The 21,183-nt window shown below is 45.2% G+C and overlaps 1 protein-coding gene across 2 annotated transcripts in view; it reads left to right on the top strand.

Annotated features, from left to right (window-relative positions):
* Nucleotides 1-21,183, top strand: part of ARHGAP25 (Rho GTPase activating protein 25) — an 85,016-nt gene that overhangs the window by 23,254 nt on the left and 40,579 nt on the right. Inside the window, exons 1-2 of one of the 2 annotated variants that reach the window (XM_072937609.1) lie at nt 12,175-12,292; nt 17,188-17,387. In XM_072937609.1, the coding sequence (XP_072793710.1) occupies nt 17,205-17,387 (183 nt within the window). In that variant the 5' untranslated portion in view covers nt 12,175-12,292; nt 17,188-17,204. Of the gene's footprint in view, nt 1-12,174; nt 12,293-17,187; nt 17,388-21,183 lie in introns of those variants that run through there. The other variant, XM_015237055.3, reaches the window with a different exon arrangement.

Here is a 21,183-nt window from a genome sequence, read left to right as displayed (position 1 = left end):
TTCCAAAAGAAATCCTAACATTTTTGCGACGACCTTGGGCGATAATAGGAAAACCCCCTAGAGCATTTTTTTCAGACAGCTGATAAAGTTTGACAGCTTTGAAGAGCAAACAGACCTGCTGGATGTCAATGGCAGAGTCACAGGGGAAATGCTGCCTTCTGCAAAGCCTCACTCGAGTACCATGAAGCAGTAGCCTGAAATGAATAGAAATGTGGTAAATAAGACTATTTAATGAAAAAATAAAATCTCAGTGATTTCCCCCATCAGTAGCTCGGAGCAAGACTTTTTTTTCCCTATTGATGTATGTTTCATGAATTTTATTTTAATTTTTAATTTTTGGTATTTCAAAATTTATTTTGATCTTATGTTTATACTTTTTCCTTATGAATAAGTAGAAAGGAATAGTATTTTTTCTTGCCAGCAAAGATGCGATTCCAATATGAGATAAAATGATGTATTTCATTCTAAACTGTAGCTCCAGATGTAAAACTAATTATGTTCTTTTTTCTAATCTTTTTTTTTTTTTGGTGAGAGGAAGGTAATTAGGTTTTTAAATTTATATTTGGAGGAAGCACTGGGGATCGAACCTAGGACCTCGTCCATGCTAAGCATGCACTCTACCGCTTGAGCTATACCCTCCCCTAATTATGTTCTTTTTTTATGGATCATAGATTCATGGAAGACAGATGTTCATCAAACTTTTGTTTATGATTTGCATTCACCAAACCTCAGGCTCACACATACGGAAAGGAGTTGATAAGTCACATTATGCAATGGGAATGTAAAATTCAGTTTTATCCATGTAAGAAGCACTCAAGGAATATTTGCTGGGTGAGAAAAATACAGACAGCAAATTTTTTTATACTGTTCGGGTGGTGTATCTGAATATCATAATACATTCTAATATGCTACATACATCACAAACCCAGCCATAAGAACACACTTCAGATCTCCAAAATCAACCTCTGAAGGGAACCCCAAGGCCAAATACTTCTTAGATTTTCATTTCACTACATTAGTAAAAATGTCCTGCAGGGATGGAAAGTCCCCAGCTCATTTTACATTTCCAATTGTTTCATGAATTTTGGAATGTTTTCTTCTGTCAGCCCTCAAAATATGTTTCGCAGAATTGCAAAATGTCACAGCAATGGAAATTCTCACACGTTCCTCAGCCTCAATTTTATCACACAGTGGAAGTGTCAGAAATTTTCTGCCGCATCATTTTCTGGGTTTTTTTTTTTTGCAGCGTCTCACCCGTACTCCATCACTTTTCTTTACACAGTGAGAACACCAAACACTTGACCTTGCTCCTAAGAACTTCTTTCTTGAAGTTTTCAGTAGTTGAATTTTCAGCACCATAGAGCATTTTCTCAGTTTCCGCCCTTTGGTTTGAAACAGACATTCTTCACCACCTAAGAAAGTAGTCTGTCCTTGATAATTAATTTTGTGATATAAATTGATACTGAAACTTATCAAACGTGAATCTTTTGAAAACGTATGGCTTTTCAATTCTTTCACCCATTGCTGTAATAAACCATCTAATAGTTTTCCTAATATGGAAGTATCCTTGACATTTTTGGAGTATTCTAGACACTTGAGCTACCCAAGTGACAAAACAGGAAAATCTCTAACTTTGTGGAGTTTATGATCTATTTAAAATGATCTTTATAAGATGAGTTAGGATTTGTTCCTTGCACAGCAATCAACACCATTCGGTTTTAGGACAATTTCATCTTTCCAGAAAGTTCCCTTCTGCCCATTTGCAGTCAACCCCTGTCCTCATCCTCAGCTCCAAGCAACCACTGATCTGCTTTCTGTCTCTGTTATGTTGCCCTTTCTGGGTATTTCTTATAAATGGATTTGCAATAGGCTGTCTTTTGCATTCAGCATCTTTCACTTAGTGTAACGTCCTTCAGGGTCACCATTTTGCAGCATCAGCACTCCGTTCCTTCTTATTTGGGGGCAGTGTTATGTTGTACGGCTTTGCCGCATTGTGTCCATCCATCCAGCGGCTGATGGACTCTGGATCGTTTCCAGTTTGACCATTATGAAGAACGCTGCTGGGAATGCTTGCTTACAAAAATCTGTGGACATATGCTTTCGTTTCCCAGGAGTACATTCCTAGAACTGGGGTTGCTGGGTGGCACAGTGAGCTTACACCTAACTTTTAAAGAAGCATTCAATTTATGGAGCACAGCTCCCCTTCTGTTATGGGGAGTCTCTTTTTTTCTCCTCAGGGCAGCCCCAGGTCAGCTGGGGAAGTGCCCCCTGCTCTCATTGGTTTGGTGGCCCAGGTTAGGAGCCAGCAAGACTGGACCCTGACTGACCTTCCCGTGGGACTTCCAGCCCCTGGAGAAGGGTGGAGGTGGTGCCCAGCCAGGCCTCTGTCCTGGGAGCACTCTGGGCGCCTCCCTCTGTCCCCCCACGATCCCCAGTGCTGCTGTTCCTCTGTAGGAGTTGGTCCAGGTTCTTTTGGGTTTCAATCTCCCACCATGGACGACTGCTTCTCCACACACACGGAACTGAGGGTTGGTCGGCTCTACTCTCAGTTTAGCCCTGAGCAGCCTTCAGCTTATAGAAATCCTCCGCCCCACAAATAGCATGTACATAGCATCCTTCTTTACTTTCGATTTCATTTTACATTTCCTCTTATTATTACTAGAGTAATTTTTTGATCATGTCCATGGAAATTTGGAAATGGGGCTGTTAGATCATGGGATTAAACCAACCAGAATTCCAGGGGCTCCTTCCTTCTCAGGCTCCCTCAGGCATTCCCGCTGCCTCCTCTCTCTCCTCTGTCTGCCTCTTCTTCACCCCAAAGGGCTCGTTCAGGTTCTATGGTTTCTGTGATGTCTTGGCTAATAGCTCCAAACCATAGTGATCCCCCCCCCACTTCCCTGAGCACTTGCTCTCTCATTTTGTTTCCCAAATAATAAGTCCCTCATTTCTGCTCCCCTTTACTCTAATTGTATACCTATGTGTACCTCTTGCATTAGTAGAAACTGTCCGTCTACAGAGAGTAGAAAAATTTGGGGGCTGAGAAGGACCTCAGCATGCATCTTGTTCAACCACCTTATTTTATGTATGTAGAAACTAAGACCTGCTGAAGTTATTCTTGTTAATGACAGTAATATTATCTGTACCTGCTTTATGTTTCATAAAGACCACTATAATCCCAACAGATAGGGAAGGGCGATTTGCCCAAGATGACATAGCTAGCTTTGGAAATGCTCGATTTCAAAACTTCCGGAATTCACTCGGGTGTAGATTATGGAAATTCTTCCTTACATTGATCCTAGCAGGTTCCCCTCTGTCATTTCTTTCTTGATTGACTTAAGTCTTAAAAACTTTAAATTGGGAGACTCAGCCTGCAGATCCTTGAAGAAAAAGCTGACATAGAGCTTTTACAAACAACTTCTGTTTTCTTTATGAGAAAAAGCAGGTCAAAGACATAAAAATTACCCAGAATCCCACCTCTCAGGAGAATGACCTATAACCCTACACCAGTCTGGCGTGAATTTTGACATATTTTTCTTTGCAACACCACACATGATTTTCCTATGCTGGAATATGTGTGGATACATATGCATGTGCACTTTTTTTTTAAAAACAAAATGGAGTCACCCTGTATATATGATTTTAGAATAAACAATTTTTAACCTAAATACATAAATTCAGTGTTTCACCATGTACTTGAAACCCAGTAAAGCAACATCTTCAAGGCTACATAAGTTTTGACTTTATGGGCATACCATACTTCGTTCAACCAATTCCATGTTGTTAGACATTTATTTGTTTCTATTTTTGAAGCAATATGCTGCAGTGAATATCCTTGTAAATAAACTTAAGATACATATCTTATTATCTCCTTAACTAAATTAGTAGAAGGCTTCTTGGTCAAAAGGGCATGGATGTGTTTGCAGATGTTGATATATAAAGCCTGGTTTAGAGTTAGAGAGATACATCCAGAAAGATGATGGGTCTGTCATGTCTGGGAGCTAAGGTATCACTCAGAATAAATCGACCATGCAGCCAGTTGAACTGTCAACCCTGAGTAAGAATCACAGTGGCTTTTGCCTACCTCCGAGATGGGAGGGAAGGGGCGCAGGGTGCAACCATTCAAAGAATGACATAGTAATTGAGGATAGGACGTAACTAGTTAGAACCGACCCCGCCCAAGATGGTGGAAGATTCGACTTCCAGTAGACCTTGAGCCTCTTGATAGGCTCATTGTAACACATCAGCTTGCTAAACGACACACCCACAGGGGCCATGACTGTTCCCAGGCTGACCATAAAAGGCCAAAAAGTGAGCAGGGCCCAGTTCCTGAAAATCCTTGCCCCTCTGCAAGAGACAAGAACCTATTCTCCGGCAACACCTCCAACCCCGTATTATCTGGGACTTCTCAGGGGATCTTCTCTAGCCTAATATTGAACTCACCGTCTAACCAGGGTGTGCCAAACCATCCGTGTTTGATTAAAAGCACCCTGATTACGTCTTTTGCCAAATTCATTTTTCTTTATCAGTTAAATAAACACATCACTAGAGACCTGTGGTCTTGGTATAGAACTGAAGTCCCACTTGAGCTGGCAAATTAAGTTAGATGTGTCACACCCCAACAGGATAACACACAAGTGGTTGGCTGAGAGATGTTTAATAAGTCTATTAAAAGAACTTAGTGTTGGAAATGCATTCAAGATGATTTATTTCCATTCTTTAATTTTACAAATGAGGAAATGAAGGCTTAGAAAGGCCAAGAGGATTACACAGCTGGTTTGTGTCTGAGCTGGAATTTGACCCATCTCTTGATGCCCATGCAGATACAGCTTCCACTGCTCCAGGCTGCCTGCCTGCCTGCCTAGGTAATGCAGGGCTGGGGGGCTACCATCAAGTGCCGGCCATCTACCAGCGTCCAGCAGACCACAGACTAGCACTTCCTCCAACTTTTATCGTCGTAAACGTTGATCATCTGTCACTCTGTTCTTTCCATTGAGCTTGAACTAGGCTTCAGCCATACATTATTTCCGGTCAGAAAGAATTGCCACACAAGATGAAGCCTCTTTGCCTTCCTAGCAGCAGCTGTTTTTTCAAAATGGGGCTGTCCACTGCTCCTTTTCCTCCCCTGGGGGACTATATTGTCTGGACATGTACACACACACACACACACACACACACACACACACACAGACCATCACCACCACTAACAGTTGGAGTAAAAGCTGACTTTACAGGAAATATTATCCGTAACTGGAAGTGTCAGGAGTCCCCCAGTTCCTCCCCTTCATTAACTGATAAAGTGACAGCGCTGGGGAAATGGAGGGGCAGGCTCTGTCCGGGAGGGACTGTGTACGTGTGTGGTAGAGCATCTGTGGAACATCATTCTGCTGGGCTCAGAGGAATAACTAACAGGTCTGGAAATGCAGGCCTGGGAAAATGAGCAAGTTGAAGTTCAGGGCAAGAGCTGATGTGTGAAAAAAAAATTAAGCCCTAATAGAACTTATTTTTTAAAGCCAAGTAGAATTCTGAAAAATATATTTTTTTATTATACATATATTTCAAACACCAACATGGAGAATAAGTGTAATGAACCACCATGTATATCCATTACTGAAATGCAACATTATCAAGGTTTTTTTCACATTTGCTTTATTGATCCCTTCCTTTTTTTTTCTTTTCTTTCCATTGCTAAAATATTTTAGAGCAAATCCCAGATGCTATGTAATTTTATTCTGCATACTTAACCACACATCTTTAGAAATATGGACATTTTATTTTCTAACCACATAGCCTGATCACACCTAAATGAAACTAATTAATAATTTATTGGTATCCTCTATCCATAATCTAATTGCCTCAGTTTTTTTTTTTCAAAAAAGCAAAGTGAGATTTATTAAGGAATAGTACACTTTCAAGGGGAGAGCCGGCAGACTCAGGTGAGCAGCTGCTGTCTCAATTTTTAATAGAAGCTTTTTATCAGGTTGTAGAGTAAGAGAAGCATATTATGACTTATACACCAGGCTCATCCCTCTTCAAGAATGATTCATTGTTCACACTCTTTTTCTTTATTGAAGTATACAGTTTACAATATTGTGTCAATTTCTGGTGTACAGCACAATTCTTTAGTCATACATGAATGTACATGTATTCATTTTCATATTCTTTTTCACCATAAGCCACTACTAGATATTGAATATATTTCCCTGTGCCATACAGTGTAAGCTTGTTTTTCTGTTTTATGTATACCAGTCAGTATCTGCAAATCTTGAACTCCCAGTTTACCCCTTCCCACCCCGCTCCCTCCAGTAACCACAAGTCTGTGTTCTAAGCCTGAGTCTGTTTCTGTTTTAGATATAAGTTCTTTGTCTTTTTTTTTTAATTCCACATATGAGTGATATCATACGGCATTTTTCTTTCTCCTTCTGGCTTACTTCACTTAGAATGACACTCTCCAGGGCCATCCATGTTGCTGCAAATGTTGTTATTTTATCATTTTTTATGGCTGAGTAGTATTCCATTGTATAAATATACAACATCTTTATCCAGTCATCTGTCGATGGACATTTAGGTTGTTTCCATGTCTTGGCTATTGTGAATAGTGCTGCTATGTGTTCACACTCTTGATAGAATTGTAAGGTTAACAATCACTCTTCCTGAGGACCAAAGAAGGCCCTGGGAACAGGTTGGAGTGACATCTGTCAGCTGGGTAACGGTTTGTACCTGCATCAAGGCCCAGTGCTGGGTCACTAGTGCCAGCCCCGGAGTACTGGCTAGGTCACTGCCGTGAGATCCTGGAGCCACAGAATGTATCTGGGCTTATAAATACAAATACTTCGAGTATTCTAAGGCACTGCTTATTTATAAATACTAGTGATTAAGCAGAAGCCCTTCACCAAGAACAAATGATTGGCTTTGACAACAGAAGGGTCAACACTTCTTCGAATGCCCTCTGGCTTTAGCCCCCCATGTGAGCAGGGAGTGGAGCTCGCTGTGCTAATGTCCCACCATCCTCTATGACGCACAGCCCGTCCTGACATCCATGTCTAGGAAGCCAGTTAGCTTTGTACAGCTAAGCAGCCAGAGCATCGACCCCAAGGGCCCACAGGCCGCCGATTGCTGAATCTTCACTTCGCTGTGTGCTGGGGATGAGGCAGCCCAAGAGTGCTCGGTAGGAAGCACTCACAGTTCTGCGAGCTTCTTGTTTTTGTGCTTGGCTTCCTGTTATGCAAAGAGAGGCGGAGAGGGGCCGGTGAAGTGCTGCAACTGATGGAGACACACACCCACAGAAGGAACTGCTGTCAAAGTTCCTAAGAAACACGCAAGCTCCAGGTTGTGAACACCGGCGGGGTGGCCCTGGAGAGGCAGGCTGGATGCAGCAAATTCATAGAGTGTAGACCCTGCAAGCTTGAAGGAGAAACGAAAAGCCAGCACCACACCCACTTCATATGCTCTTGAGACCACATTTTTACTTCTTCCTGCAAAAGACATAGCTACATGTGCCAAGTCCCTTTGCAAAGCAGCATTTACTCTTTTAGGTTGAAAGGCTCACTTGTCCAACAATGAATTTTTACGTATACAGAACAAGGCAAAATTAAACCTGCTCCATTCCTGGGTATAGAGGCAGGTATTCAAAGGGTAACTTTTGATGTTTCTTTGAACCAGGTTCTTCGAATTTGTTTCATGGATGGTGTCCCGGGACTTTTGCCTGTGACTTAATTCTGGGTGCCCCGTGCTGTCCTCAGTCTTATATCTTGTTGACTTTTGTGGGGGGCAAAGTAAATAAAATGAAACTTAGAATTAAAAAAGAAATTCAGGTTAATAATCACAGGATAAATATATCCTAAAGTCCAAATACCAGGTTTTGAGAGGTTTTTCAAGTTCCCCACCCTGCTAAAGGGTGGGTGCTTTAAAATAGAGGTAAGTTTACCTTGGAGAAGGAAAAGAGAAAAAGGGTAGAGAAAGTGGGCCTGGAGGTTCTGAAGTTAAAAGAGTGAATTTGCTTCTGGGAAGACCATCTTCCCACAGTCTTGAGAGCTGGACATGCTGAGGGTCTGCACGTGTGTGGGGCGGGTGGTTTATGTGTGTCGGTGTATGTGGGGGGTGTGGGTGTGTGGGTGTGGGGGGGTGGGATGTATGTAGAGCTGTGTGTGGGGGGGTGTGGGGGTGTATTGGTGCATCAGGTTATGTGTGTATGTGTGTGGGTGGTTATGTTGTGTGTGTTGGGGATGGGGGTGCAGGGTGTAGACAATGGTGTACGTATCTTTGCTCGCCATTTCTGGGGAGGCAGCCATAACGGGCCTGCTGTTTCCCAGGCTCCAGGGTGGGGGGCCCACTGGGCCGAGTGCTGGGGTGGCTCCATGCTCCTCCCTCCCACGCCTCAGCCACACTGGGCTTTGGTCAGGATCCTCAGGTCTCTTCAAAGGAGCTTGGACAGAGAGGCGGTAGCATGTGGCAGGACCACCTAAGATGTCCACTTTCCTGTCGGGGTGTCAGCACACCCTCGGTGGGGGCTGGAGGTTTCAGTACAACCTCTCTGTCAGTCTCTTCTCAAGGCCTGCCGAGCCCTTCAGAGCTCATGCTGGATGGAAAAAGTAGCACACAGTGGTTTACACATGAGGCGAAGTGGGTGGAGGCCGAGGCAGGTGTCTCCCGTGATGGGCTGCGAGTGGTGGCCTGTCTCTCCTTTGCTCACTCTTACTGTCTAACCCTGTGAAGTCTTACACACTGTTCCCCATCTAGGCCCCTCGCTTTACCACCAGGATCAGTGCCTCTCTGGGGGCCCAGGGCCTAGGTATGGACCCTGGGCTTGGAAATTAGAATTCTCTCTGTGTCACTGGGCAGATCACTTCACGTCCCTGAGCTCCAGTTCCTGGTCTATAAAATAGATGACAGTGTGGAGCTCCCCAGGAAGAGTTAGCATGAGTACTCAGCCAGACAGGACTGACAGCGTGCGCGCGTGACGGCTGGTGCAGGGAAGTGTTCACCAGATAGATCGCCGTGGGTGTGGGTCATCCTACAGCGGGGACTCTCCCTTCCCTGGCCGCTCCGCGTGAGTGGGCACGAGTGAACGTATCTAGAAATGCCACCAATGGTTAAATCCACCATTTGCTGTGAATATCAGATGCCTGATGGTGACTCACATATCTTGCTGAACTATTTATTTTACTCAGTTAAGAAACATTCATTGAGAACCTTCAATTGACCAAATGAACTTCTAAGTGGTGTGGTTAGATTGGTGAAAAAAAATGTATACAACCATTATGGAAAACAGTAAGGAGATTCCTTAAAAAACTAAAAACAGACTTACCATATGATCCAGCAGTCCCGCTCCTGGGCATATATCTGGAAGGAACTCTAATTCAAAAAGATACATGCACCCCGATGTTCACAGCAGCACTATTTACAACGGCCAAGACATGGAAATTACCTAAATGTCCATTGACAGATGACTGGATAAAGAAGTGTGGTATATTTACACAATGAAATACTACTCAGCCATAAAAATATTAAAATAATGCAATTGGCAGCAACATGGATGGAACTGGAGAATGTCATTCTAAGTGAAGTAAGCCAGACAGAGAAAGAAAAATACCATATGATATCACTTAGATGTGGAACATTTTTTAAAAGGTATAAATGAACTTATTTTCAAAATAGAACCAGACTCACAGACATAGAAAACACACTTATGGTTACCAGGGGGGAGAAAGGGGTGGAGAGATAAATTGGGAGTTTGGGATTTGCAGATAGTAACCACTATACATAAAACAGATAAACAACAAGTTTCTTCTGTATAGCACAGGGAACTATATTCAATATCTTATAGTAACCCATTATGAAAAAGAATATAAAAAGGAATATATGTATATACAGATATGACTGAAACATTATGCTGTACACCAGAAATTGACACACATTGTAAACTGATGATAATTCAGTTAAAAAAAAACTTTTTAAAAAGAATATAAGGGAAAGCTGAGAGTTTGTTAAGTTTCTTTGTTAAAAAGAACCCGTCCTAGGAGTCTTCTGTTTGAACTTTATTCAGCATTATTTTCTATCCATATCATACACACACACACACACACACACACACACACACACACACACATTTTCTTTCTCTTTGTTCCTTCCAATTAACTTTTCTGAGGCAGACACGGTAAGGGTCCTCAAGGTACTGAAATGAATAAGGCATGGTCCTTGCCCTCAAGAACCTCTCCATGGCTCCAGCATCTTATAATCCGCCGACATGCAATAGAAACACCAAGATATTTATTCCTGAGGCCATGGGACTTCTGCTCATCTACGTAGCCAAATATCCCTTTCTGGGAGAGAATACTGAGGTCAGAAACTCAAACACTTCTTGAAAAAGGATCTATTTTATTTTTTAAATTAAAAAAAATCTGTACAAATATTAAAGGTTATACTCCATTTACAGTTATTATAAAATATTGGCTGTATTCCTTGTGTTGTACAAGACATCCTTAAGGCTGTCTTACACCCAACACTGTGTACCTCCCACTCCCCCACCCCTATATTACCCCTCTCCCCTTCTCTCTCCCTACCAGGTAACCACTAGTTTGTTCTCTATATCTGTGAGTCTGCTTCTCTTTCGTTAAATTCACTGGTTTGTTGTATTTTTCAGATTTCACATAAAAGTGACATCATACAGTATTTGTCTTTGTCTGATTTATTTCACTCAGCATAGTGCCCTCCAAGTCCATCCATGTTGCTGCAAATGGCATTATTTCATTATTTTTTATGGCTGAGTAATATTCCATGGTATATTGACACCACATCTTCTTTATCTAGTCATCCGTTGATGGACATTTAGGTTGCTTCCATGTCTTGGCTATTGTACATAGTGCTGCTGTGAACATTGGAGTGCATGTATCTTTTTGAATCAGTGTTTTGAGGTTTTTGTTTTTGTTTTTGTATTTCAATATATACCCAGGAGTGGAATTGCTGGATCATATGGTAGTTTTATTTTTAAAATAAAATAAAACTTTGAGAAACCTCCATACTGTTTTCTATAGGGGCTGCACCAATTTACATTCCCACCAATGGTGTACAAGGATTCCCTTTTCTCCGTGTCCTCACCAACATTTGTTATTTATGGTCTTTCTGATGATAGCCATTCTGAGAGGTGTGAGGTGACATCTCATTGTGGTTTTGACTTGCATTTCCTAAAAAGGACCTCTTGCTTTTGAATGGTGCTTTAGATCCTTAAATCCTTTGACAGAACACGTAAGTTTGTGTAAGTGTGTGCTGGTTAAGTCTTGGCAGAAAGGGTGAGCAGGGCTGAAACCCAGCCAGTGCTCCTCTCATGAAGCTGTTACCCTGGTGAGTGGCTGTATCCATCCACCTCAGAGTGCAGTCTGCTCCCTGAGGACAGTTCCTGTCCCTGGGCTGTGAGATGGGCCAGAACTGGCCCTGGACCTTCGCTCAGCACAAGTTGACAGCCTCTCTCCATTCATTTCCCTTTCAGGCAGCAGCCCCCGCTCCATCGCCAAATTCTTGAGGATAATAGAATTTCTTGCATTTCCTTTCTCCCATGCTTACACCTAGTGCAAGTTCTCTGTGGAGTCCCAAGGGAACTGAGATGCTCTTGAATCTGAGACGCTCTCCAGTGCCTTGAGTTAAAAATGTTTCTCTCAGTGCTGGTCTCCTCTGGGCTCCGGCTTGTCTCTGATTTCCAAACATCTATTTCGTTACTTTCCAGGTCTGAGAGTCTCATGTCCTGGCTTTCATTTGTGTCTCTTCTCTTCCCATAACCTCTTTCTTAACCCACAGTCCTTACTTGTCAAAACCAGAACTCTGGGGACCTCGAACGTTCTCACCCCACCCTCATCTTCTCATCACGCCCAGAACAGGACTTCCCTGTCTGTCCCAACCCACCATGTTTTCTGACTCCCTTCCCTGCTCTGTGACTGGTTTTCCCAGTCTGTGAGCTATAACCATATCCATACTATGATAATGACGCTAATAATAATAACAACCTCCATTTAAGAAGCAAACATTGCCTGGGGCCTGTCCACTGACCACTATTCATCCTCATAGCCCGGCCTCCCCACAAGGTATGTGTTATTATCACAGCTTCACAGAGGAGGAGACTGACTCCCAGGGACAGACAAGACTCACCCAGGGTGCGCATGAGAAGCCTGGGCCCTCCGCCTCCTCACCCCGCCTTCTCTCCATCAGGCTCTGTGTTCGGGGCTGGGGGTACGTGGATGAACAAGGCCAAGCAGGAAGGCACAGCCGCTGTCTTCTTAGCATTTAAGTGGAGAGGGAAGACAGGGTAAGGAAAAGGACCAGACAGGATGACAAGTGGTTTGAAGGACATGTGGTCCCGGTTAAGAGGGAACAGAGCCCAGGGAGTGACTCAGTCTGGCTGGGCTGATAAGGCATCTCATGGAAGATGTGGCCTGACGTCTTGAAGGATGAACAAGAACTTTCAAAGAGGTCGAACTGGGGGTGGACTGGGATTGGTGGGGAGAATATTCCGGTGGAGGGAAGAGCATGTTGTCTTGGATGAAGTGCAGGGTGGGGATAGAGAAAGAGCATGAAATGCAGTGGAAAACTCACAAAGGACCCTGAACCCCATGGTAGGGAGCTTAGCCTTCATCTTTTAGGATGAAGATGTTGGAGGGTCACTGAAGGCTTTTAGGAGGTAAGTAACACAATCGGATTTGTGTTTCGAAAGGACCAAGCCAATAAGCCATCAATGGGCTAGAAGTGAGACTGGTGGAGGGAGACAGGCTAGGGAAATATGGCAGGAATCCAGGGAGAGGACAGAAGGGCCCCCCAGACCATGTTGGGGTAGCGAGGAGGGCTGGATCAGAGAGAAAGAGCCGTTGACTGTGATGACTGTGGAAATGGGGCAGCTTTCTGGCTTAGCTGGTCAGCTCGGGGGAGGTCACACACAGCACTCCGTGGGGACCAGTGGACTAGAGCAGGCTTGGGTGTGTATGTTGTACAAGGCTGGGGAACGGTGGGATGTGAGGAGGAGGGAGGTGGTAAGTTTAGCTAGCAACACGTGACCTTGAGATTCCCACGGAGGTAGACGCAGACAGTTGGAGAGAAGGGTGTGTAGCTCAGGAGAGGGTTTCTGGGGGTGAAGCCGTGTAAATTCTGCTCCCTTTTCAAATCTGTTTAAACACGGTTCCCAGACTAACACACTGCTCAGATAAACATGGTGAGAAGATGTCTGCAGTAGCTGTTCGGTTTGAATCAGCTCTCCCCATCTTACCCACACAGGCAGAGCATCTAAAATCGAATCCAAACAGATGCAGAGTTGAGAGCAGAGGGAAGAAATATCTCAGAAGATTTTGTGATTGATTATTTGGGGCGTTGAGAGGTCAGAAGATAAGAAGATGAGGGGAAGGAAGTGATGACACCTGCCCGGCTGACTTCTCTGTTCATTACTTCCTCCTTTAATTGTCTCTTGCTCTCACTTGCTAACTTCTACTACAAAAACAGCATCCCTGTGAATGCGGCCCATCTTCCATGTCTCTCCTTTTCTTTCCGATGCCTTCCCTCACCTGTAGACTAAGACGCAGCCAGTGCAGTTCAGTCACCTCACTTGTCTGTATTTTCTCGTGGACCTTCCTTGCTTAGGTACATGAGATGGCTCCCTATTACCTCTAAAAACAAATTCTAACTCCTCTGAAGCTACTTTTAATCTGGGTCCTCCAACTTGATTTCTCTGTTTGATGAAATGCTGCGCCCACCTTTGTGACCCATTTCGTCTCGTACTTCATGAAGATAACACTCAGGTTCCGGGAAGTGCTGCCCACTAGAACTTTCTGTGATGATGGAAATATTCTCTTTCCATGTTGTCCATTACTGTGGCCATGAGCCACGTGGGCTACCGAGCACTTGAAAGGTGGCTGGTGGGACGGAGGCACTGAAATTGATTTATTGTAATTCACTGTCACAGACAAAGCCACTCACGGCAGGTGGCTGCTATTTTGCACAGTGCAGTGCTAGGGGCTTGTCCTTCCTCTGTCTGCTGGAATGAGCATGAGTCTCCCACTTCCCCAGAGTGTGCTACAAACTCTGAGCCACTGTCCTCCGACCTCCCGCTTGGCCTCCCCGGTCTGCCTGCAGCCCCCTCTGCAGCCCGCAGCCTGGCTCCGACTGCCTTCCCGAGGGCTGGGAGCGCGCGCAGCTGGTGTGCGCTGGGTGGCTCAGAGGCCAGGCTTACCGTCGTGATGATTTCAGTAGGAGAAACAGCTCCATTAATAGCAACAGATTTCTTTGTTTACTTTATCCGGGAACGAGTCACACCCACAGGGAAGAGAGACCGTTCCAAGGAACTCAGCAGGAAAGTTAGTCGAAACCAAGTTCAGCTCAGGGTCCAACTCGGAGTCTCTTCCCTGAGACCTGAATCGTCTTATGACAGGGCTGGCTGATGGGCAAGACTGAAGTGGGAGGTGGCTCTGATATGGGACAGAAAGCTCCCCTGTCTCATCTGAGCCCCAGCTGTCATCGCCCCAGTGCTGGGGCTGGGTTCCAGCAGTGCGGAGTTTGTACGGAGCCCTCCGCACGCATGGCCCAGTGCCCACAGTCACATCACGCATACAGTGGCTGTGTGGGGAAATGGGGTCCTTTCTGAAACATACAAGATGCTTAGCCAAGGCCTCGACCGTGTGCGTGCAGACAAAGGGATTGCCTCGTCACAGGGACATCAAGACCCCTCTTGGCCCAGGCTGAGAGCATCTGATTCTCAGATCTGCTCCCGCCTCTGCCAGGCCATTCTGCAGTGCCCAGATTCTTCTAGGGGGAGGTTTGGGGGTTTGCATGGGTTTTTTTGGTCCTTGTTGTTTTGCCACTACAGAGCATAACAAATTTGCCAGAGCTGACCACAGACTAGCGTCCCAGCTGCTCAGTTCTTCTGTGCTGAGCTACTTCTCTTCAGTCTACGGTTTCTGTGGGTCTCTAGGGGAAGCCTGGGTTGGGGGCAGGGGGTGCTGAGTCCTTATAGTCACCATGTGACACCTGCCTGCTCTCCCCCTCTCCTGTCCTGGCTGCCTTTGGTGGCATCACCCTAGGAACCGTGTGAAGCCTCCTCACCATGCACTTGCTAGGAGGGGGGTCCTCCCTCCCAAGTCTGATGCTGCTTCACCTGGATGCTCACAGAAGTCCCACTGGGCTGGGCTACGCAGAGGCTACCGAGATGGGGGAGACGCCCCTGCAGCTGCCAACATTCCTCACTCTTCTGTCTTCTTCTAAACTTCTGCGTGTGACCCATTCTTCTCATCTCTGCCTACAGTTTACCCTCTTTCTAGTACAAATCCAAGCCCTTCTCCCATGTTACAACCCCTGACCTAGAGAGACCCAGAGATGTATACACTTCTTCAGATTCCTTCCTGCCCACTGTCTTCCTATGGTTCCTTCAGATCATGTAAGCAGTCTGAGAGTCAGCGATCAGCCCCCATAGTGGCTGTTCTTTGAGTGACAGATGGACAACCTTGAAGATAGCAGTGAACCGAGGAGCAAGAGCAAAGATAACATTCTTAACTGGCGTGCCAGTTGATATAAAGCAAACCCTTTGCAAGCTTGCTGCTAAATCGTCATCAAAATGTCAAGTTACTTTTCACTCTTAGCATGTCTGTCCAATAGGAGGTCGAATTAAGTATGTCTTGTGCCCTGGGGTACAATCTATGACTTCTCCAGTCCCTGGTGAGAGGTGAGGGGTGACTGCAAGCTGGCACCTGGGAATGAGGGTCTGTGAGGATCAAGGGAGCCTCCTTAGGGCACAGTCCTCTCCAGCAATACAGGACGACGCATGTAAATAGGGTGATAACTCCGGATACAATCAGAGTCAGTGGAAGAAAGACTTTGTAATGCTCAATAAAATTCTGGGTTTTGTAACCGTATCATGAACGTAAGTAAGGCTTGAAAACCACAGATCCAGAAGGAGATAGAAAGGAAAGAAGCAAAAGCAAGGGGAGAAGTTGTTGATTCAAGGCACTGGTGCCAGGGATGAAGGAGGAGGGAAAGCCTGCTGCCAGAGCAACATTTTGAAACCAAGAGGGAAGTTTAGGAGGTTCTCAGAGATGCTCGCTATTCTCGCAGCAGGAAGTCAAGTCATCTGCTGATAAAACAGTGAGTCACACTTGCTGCCCTTGGAGCGGAGACTGTGCTCAGTGGTTTATACATGTTACTTTGTTTAACCTCCACTGCAGTTCTGTAGAATGGGGGCTGTGATTCTCCCAGTTTCACAAGCGAGGAAACGGAGGCTCGGAGAAGTTGCGTAACGCACCCAGGGTCAAAGAATCAGGAAAGAAAGAAGTGGCCTCTCCTTGGTGAGATGAGACTAGAGAGTGGAGGGGAGAAAAGGAGAGAGTTGTCCTCGGTGGGAGTCTCCATGGAGACAAGCTGCAGACACCTGGACCTAATCCGATGACAGGCAGAGCTCTTGGGTGAAAACAAAACCCACCTCTTCCGTGCAGTGGGTTGACGGGTCTGGATTCAAATTCTGCTTCTGTGTCCCGTTGGCAGATTTGTTTGCCCTTCAAATGCTTCAGTGCTGTCAGCCTCAAAGGAGGGACAGTCTGACTGTAAAGGTCATAGGAAGGCAGCTACAGGAAGGCTGCTGGTCCAGCAGAAAGGGCTGTAAACACTCTCAGGGGGCGGGGGACAGAGAGCGCTTGATGACGCTGGGCAGGAAGATTCAGGAGGTGCCAACATCCTGCGTGGACAGGGGCCGGGGGCGGCCCTGCGGGGGCAGGGCTGTGAGGGACGGCGAGGCGGGGGAGACAGCAGCCGCCCTTCTGAGGAGCAAGCCCGGCAGCTTCTGCAGCTGCGTGGGGCTCCGCCTGAGCCCTGAGGGCAGAGGCATTCTTTTCTCCCCTCTTGTCAGATATTGACTCCCACGCAGGAAAAAGGAAGCACCTTTTGTCAGATGCTGCGGCCACTTCCTCTTCAGAAGGCTCCAGCCAATCTCGGGCTTTGCAGAACGAGGGGGCCGACTCCAGCCGCCGGGCCGACTGCGGGGGTGTTGGGCCCCTGGGCCGGCGCTGGTGCGAGCAGCCCCCTCGGCCGGCGCGCCGGGTCCCGGGGCGTCCCCTCCGCCGCACATCGGGACCCCCGAGCCCGGCCTGGCTGGGGCCTGGCGCTCCTCGGCCCCTCCGCGCACACGGCTCGCGTCCCCGGTCGGTCAGCCCGCCTGTCTGTCCCTCTCCACAGCTCGGTCAAGGAGCGTGATGACCGGCGAGCAGATGGCGGCCTTTCACCCCACGTCCACCCCCAACCCGCTGGAAAGACCCCTCAAGATGGGCTGGCTGAAGAAGCAGAGGTCCATCGTCAAGAACTGGCAGCAGAGGTACTTCGTGCTGAGGGCGCAGCAGCTCTACTACTACAAGGATGAAGAGGACGTGAAGCATCAGGTACCTGCCCGGCCATTCGCCCCCTTTCCAGGGCTGAACCCTCCCGGGTGCGGGAGGAGGTGGAGCCCCGGAGACCGCTGTAAACTCACAGGGGCTTTCCTACTAGGACCAGACCCCTGTCCATCTGAGAGAACTTGGCTCTCTCCTTCTCGCCATTTCCTAGACATCGAGTTGCAGAGATGACAGGGAAGTCCCCCTCCCCGGAGCCCCAAGATGGGCCCTGTGGTGTTTCCCAAAAGCAGCTCTAAGTCAAGGCTGGTAACATGGTCTTGATGGGGATTCCGAGCCTATGGGCCCAGGGAGAGTGGATTCGGGTTCAAGGAAATTGATTTGGGGCTTTCACCTCTTTGTCTGTTCAGCCAGCATTTATTGAGCATCTACTCTGTGCCAGACACTGTTCTGGGTCCTTGAAATAACCCAGTGAGTAAAACAGATTAAAAATCCCTGCCATGTGCAACTTAAAAGGTGTTGAGGGGTGGGGGGAGACAGAAAATAAACATAGTAAATAAGAAAGGTATGTGATGTGGTAGAAAATGACTAGTTCTATGAGGAAAAAACATAGAATGGGCTGGGGGGGGTCAAGTGTTTGTGGGGGGAGTTGGTACAACTTCAAGAAGGGCGATCAGAATGACCTCATGAAGAGGGTGACATTTGAGCAAAGATGAAAGGGGAGAAGCAATTAGCCAGGTGGATCTCTGGGGAAAGGGCACTCCAAGCAGATGGGACAGCCAGTGCAAAGGCCCTGAGGCAGAGCATGTCTGGTGTGAGAAATAGCAAGGAAGTCACTGTGGGGGCAGCAGAGTTAGGGAATGAGAGAATCAGCGGTCAGAGAGGGGAGAGCAGGGGATCAGGACGCAAACTGCAAAGGACATTGCAGGCCATTGTAAGGACTTGAGTGTTTACACTGAGAGAGATGGGAGGCACTACAGTGTTTTCAGCAGAAAGGGGACATTCTTAGGTTATGTTGTAAAAAAGATGGCTCTGGCTACCATGCTCAAAAATAAATCCAGGGAAGAGGCATAAAGGTAATTTAGATGAGAGGTTATAATGTTTAGAATCTCAGTGGGAGTTGTGGGCTGAAGGAAAATGATTAGTTTCCTGACAGACTTTGAAAGTACAGTAAACAGGATTTCCTGATGCAGTAGATGGGGCTAGAGAGGGCTTTGATCCTAAATCTGGGGCCTGGCTCCTTTCTTCCTGCCTCGTTGATTGCTCATGGCCATCACGGTGCCTGAGAGTGAAACGGGGTGCTATTAACAGTTGCCCTGCGACCCCAGGTGGAAACTGTATGTCTCAAGGCAACCAGGTTGATTGGAAACCCTCTCTAGAGCTCACATCCTTGGAGATGAAAGTGTGGGCTTGGCCAGAAGGAACTTGTTAGGGAAGGCAGATTCTAGAATCTTCTGGAGCCAGAAAGAAAGCCCCCAGAAGGGTAGGGATATTAGAGGTGGATTGCAGGGTCTGTAAAGCAATGAGAAGGTCATGGTGGGAGAAGACATTTCTTAGTAAGGGCAGGCTCGAGGCTCTGTGACGCATCAGCAGCGTTAACCAGACCCTCCACCCGAGGGCTGTGAGCGTCTGTCCCTGCAGAGGCTGAGAGGGGCCAGAGACCCCACCACTGACTGTTCTAGCCCAGCGTCCTGTGCATGGCAGCCAGACTTCCTTCGCTTTGTGAACAACCTGAACTCTATCAGAACCAAGCAGTTACTGGCTAAGCTGGGGGTCCTGGTGCATTCATAGCCAAGGCAGGAAATCTTCCCATCTGCAGAGAATGAGGACGATGGCTATAGCGCATTGGCCTTCCCAAGTCAGAAGAAAGGGGAGCTCAGCGAGGCTCACTTCCGTGAGGGGTAGCAGGTGACCTCGTGTTCTTTTCCTGGTTCTTCTACCATCTGGCCATGTAATTGTTTAATTCTTCCTGGACCCCTCTTTCTTCTTTCGTAAAATGAGATTATCTTACCTGGCCTACCTTTGTCACAGGATTAAGTGATATGAAACACATGTCAAAAAAAACCATTGGTAAAAGCATAAACTGATGTCAAAGGATAAAATAAATTATTGGAGGTCGTGGCTTTCTCCCTTACTTCTGGAGGAGGAAACTCAGAGACCTCTCAGGATTAAGATAGTCTGGGATAATTAGGTGAAGCTTCTTCTAAGATGACAAGCATGGTTTATTTTTTAGGAAACCTATTAATATATCAGATCAAGAAGTCAAAATCAAGAAGCAAATGAGAAAAACCACACAACCCCTAAATAGATGGCTGAAAAAAAGCACTTGACCAAATCCAAAACTCATTTCAGTGTAAAAAGACTCCTTTAAAAAAAGCTTTAAGTAATCAAGTGGTAATTTCTTAGAATGTTTTACTGTATATAGATGTGAATATTTTGGTTACAAAAGCTGTATGTGTGCATGGTAAGAAATTTGGAGGGTGCAGAAGAATCACAAAGTAGAAAATAAAAATTATCCCAGCAGTGAGAAATAGCCAGCTAAATCCTCACTTCTTCCAGTTTTTCTAGACATACACATTTAAAAACTTGTCTATTCTAAATGCAAAATTAGTATAATAATATTCTTTAATTAAAAATTACAGCGTGGTGGGTATAGCTCAGTGGTAGAGCACGTGCTTAGCATGCACAAGGTCCTGGGTTCAATCCCCAGTACATCCATTAAATAAAGTTAACAATATGTCATGAATATTGTCCCTTATGATTAAATATTCTTCCACAATATAATTCTTAATGGTGGCAAAATTTATTGTATGGACAGCCTATAATTTATTAAACCAATTTTCTCCTAGAAATTAGTTGAGAATTTGGGCTGATGTTTCTATATTATCATAACAAACAAGAATTAAGTGGATGTAGACTTTTTATATATCCATCATTATTTCATTAAGATAAAGAAACGTCTATTCAAACTAAAGTACTTTTTTAATGCTGTCATTTAAAATTATGTTGGGATTCATAGACATTGCAAATACCTAGAAGTGAAATGAAAGACATGAACTAAATTCTTGGGAAAAAAAAAGGTCTGTTTCCACGCTTTGTTTCACATCATTCATGATTCTGGATGGATTACAGATTTATGTATGAAAACAAGTTCATTAAAATCCTAGAAGGAAGTGTAATTATCAGCATGATCTTTGGGAAGCAGGTGTTTCTTAAATGTAGAAACAAAGACAGCACAAAGAAAAGATGAATTTAATTGCATAAATAACAATGTCTGTACCTTAAAAACCAACAAAATAAAGGGAAAGGGCAAATAATAAGCAGGAAAATGTATGTTCATATACAAATGGTAAACAAATATTCTTAATATAAAGTAATCTCAAATCTATAAGAAACAGCAATTTAAAAAAATGAACAAATGACATAAGTGGGCAATTTCCCAAAGAAATGCCATGGCCCAAAAAGCATATGTAAAAAAAGTTCAATGAGTCATAATTAAAGACATGCAGTGGAAGCTAATGAGATTACTGCTGTCTCCTTATCAAATTGGTGAAGACTTTTCAGAAATTCCCATGTGGGTAAAGACTAGGGAACAGAAATCCTCATGTGCAGCTGGCGGAAAGGAAAAGTTGTACAACCTTCCTGGAGGATAATATGTCTCTTAAAAATGCAAATTTTTTGATCTTGTATTTCTATTCGAAAGGTTTACAACAGTCTTGCGGAAAAATGCCTGGTGATATGACTAAGTTATGTCAAGGAAATTTTATATGTCTGTACATTAGCATACAATTCAGCTGTTGATGCCCTAAGTTAGTAGTTTTTGAAACTGAAAGATATCCATAATATA

Source organism: Vicugna pacos, chromosome 15 (genome assembly GCF_048564905.1).
Source record: "Vicugna pacos chromosome 15, VicPac4, whole genome shotgun sequence".
Taxonomy (NCBI): Eukaryota; Metazoa; Chordata; class Mammalia; order Artiodactyla; family Camelidae; genus Vicugna; species Vicugna pacos.
Note: the sequence above shows the minus strand (reverse complement) of the source record. Positions and strands in the feature narration are given on the sequence as shown.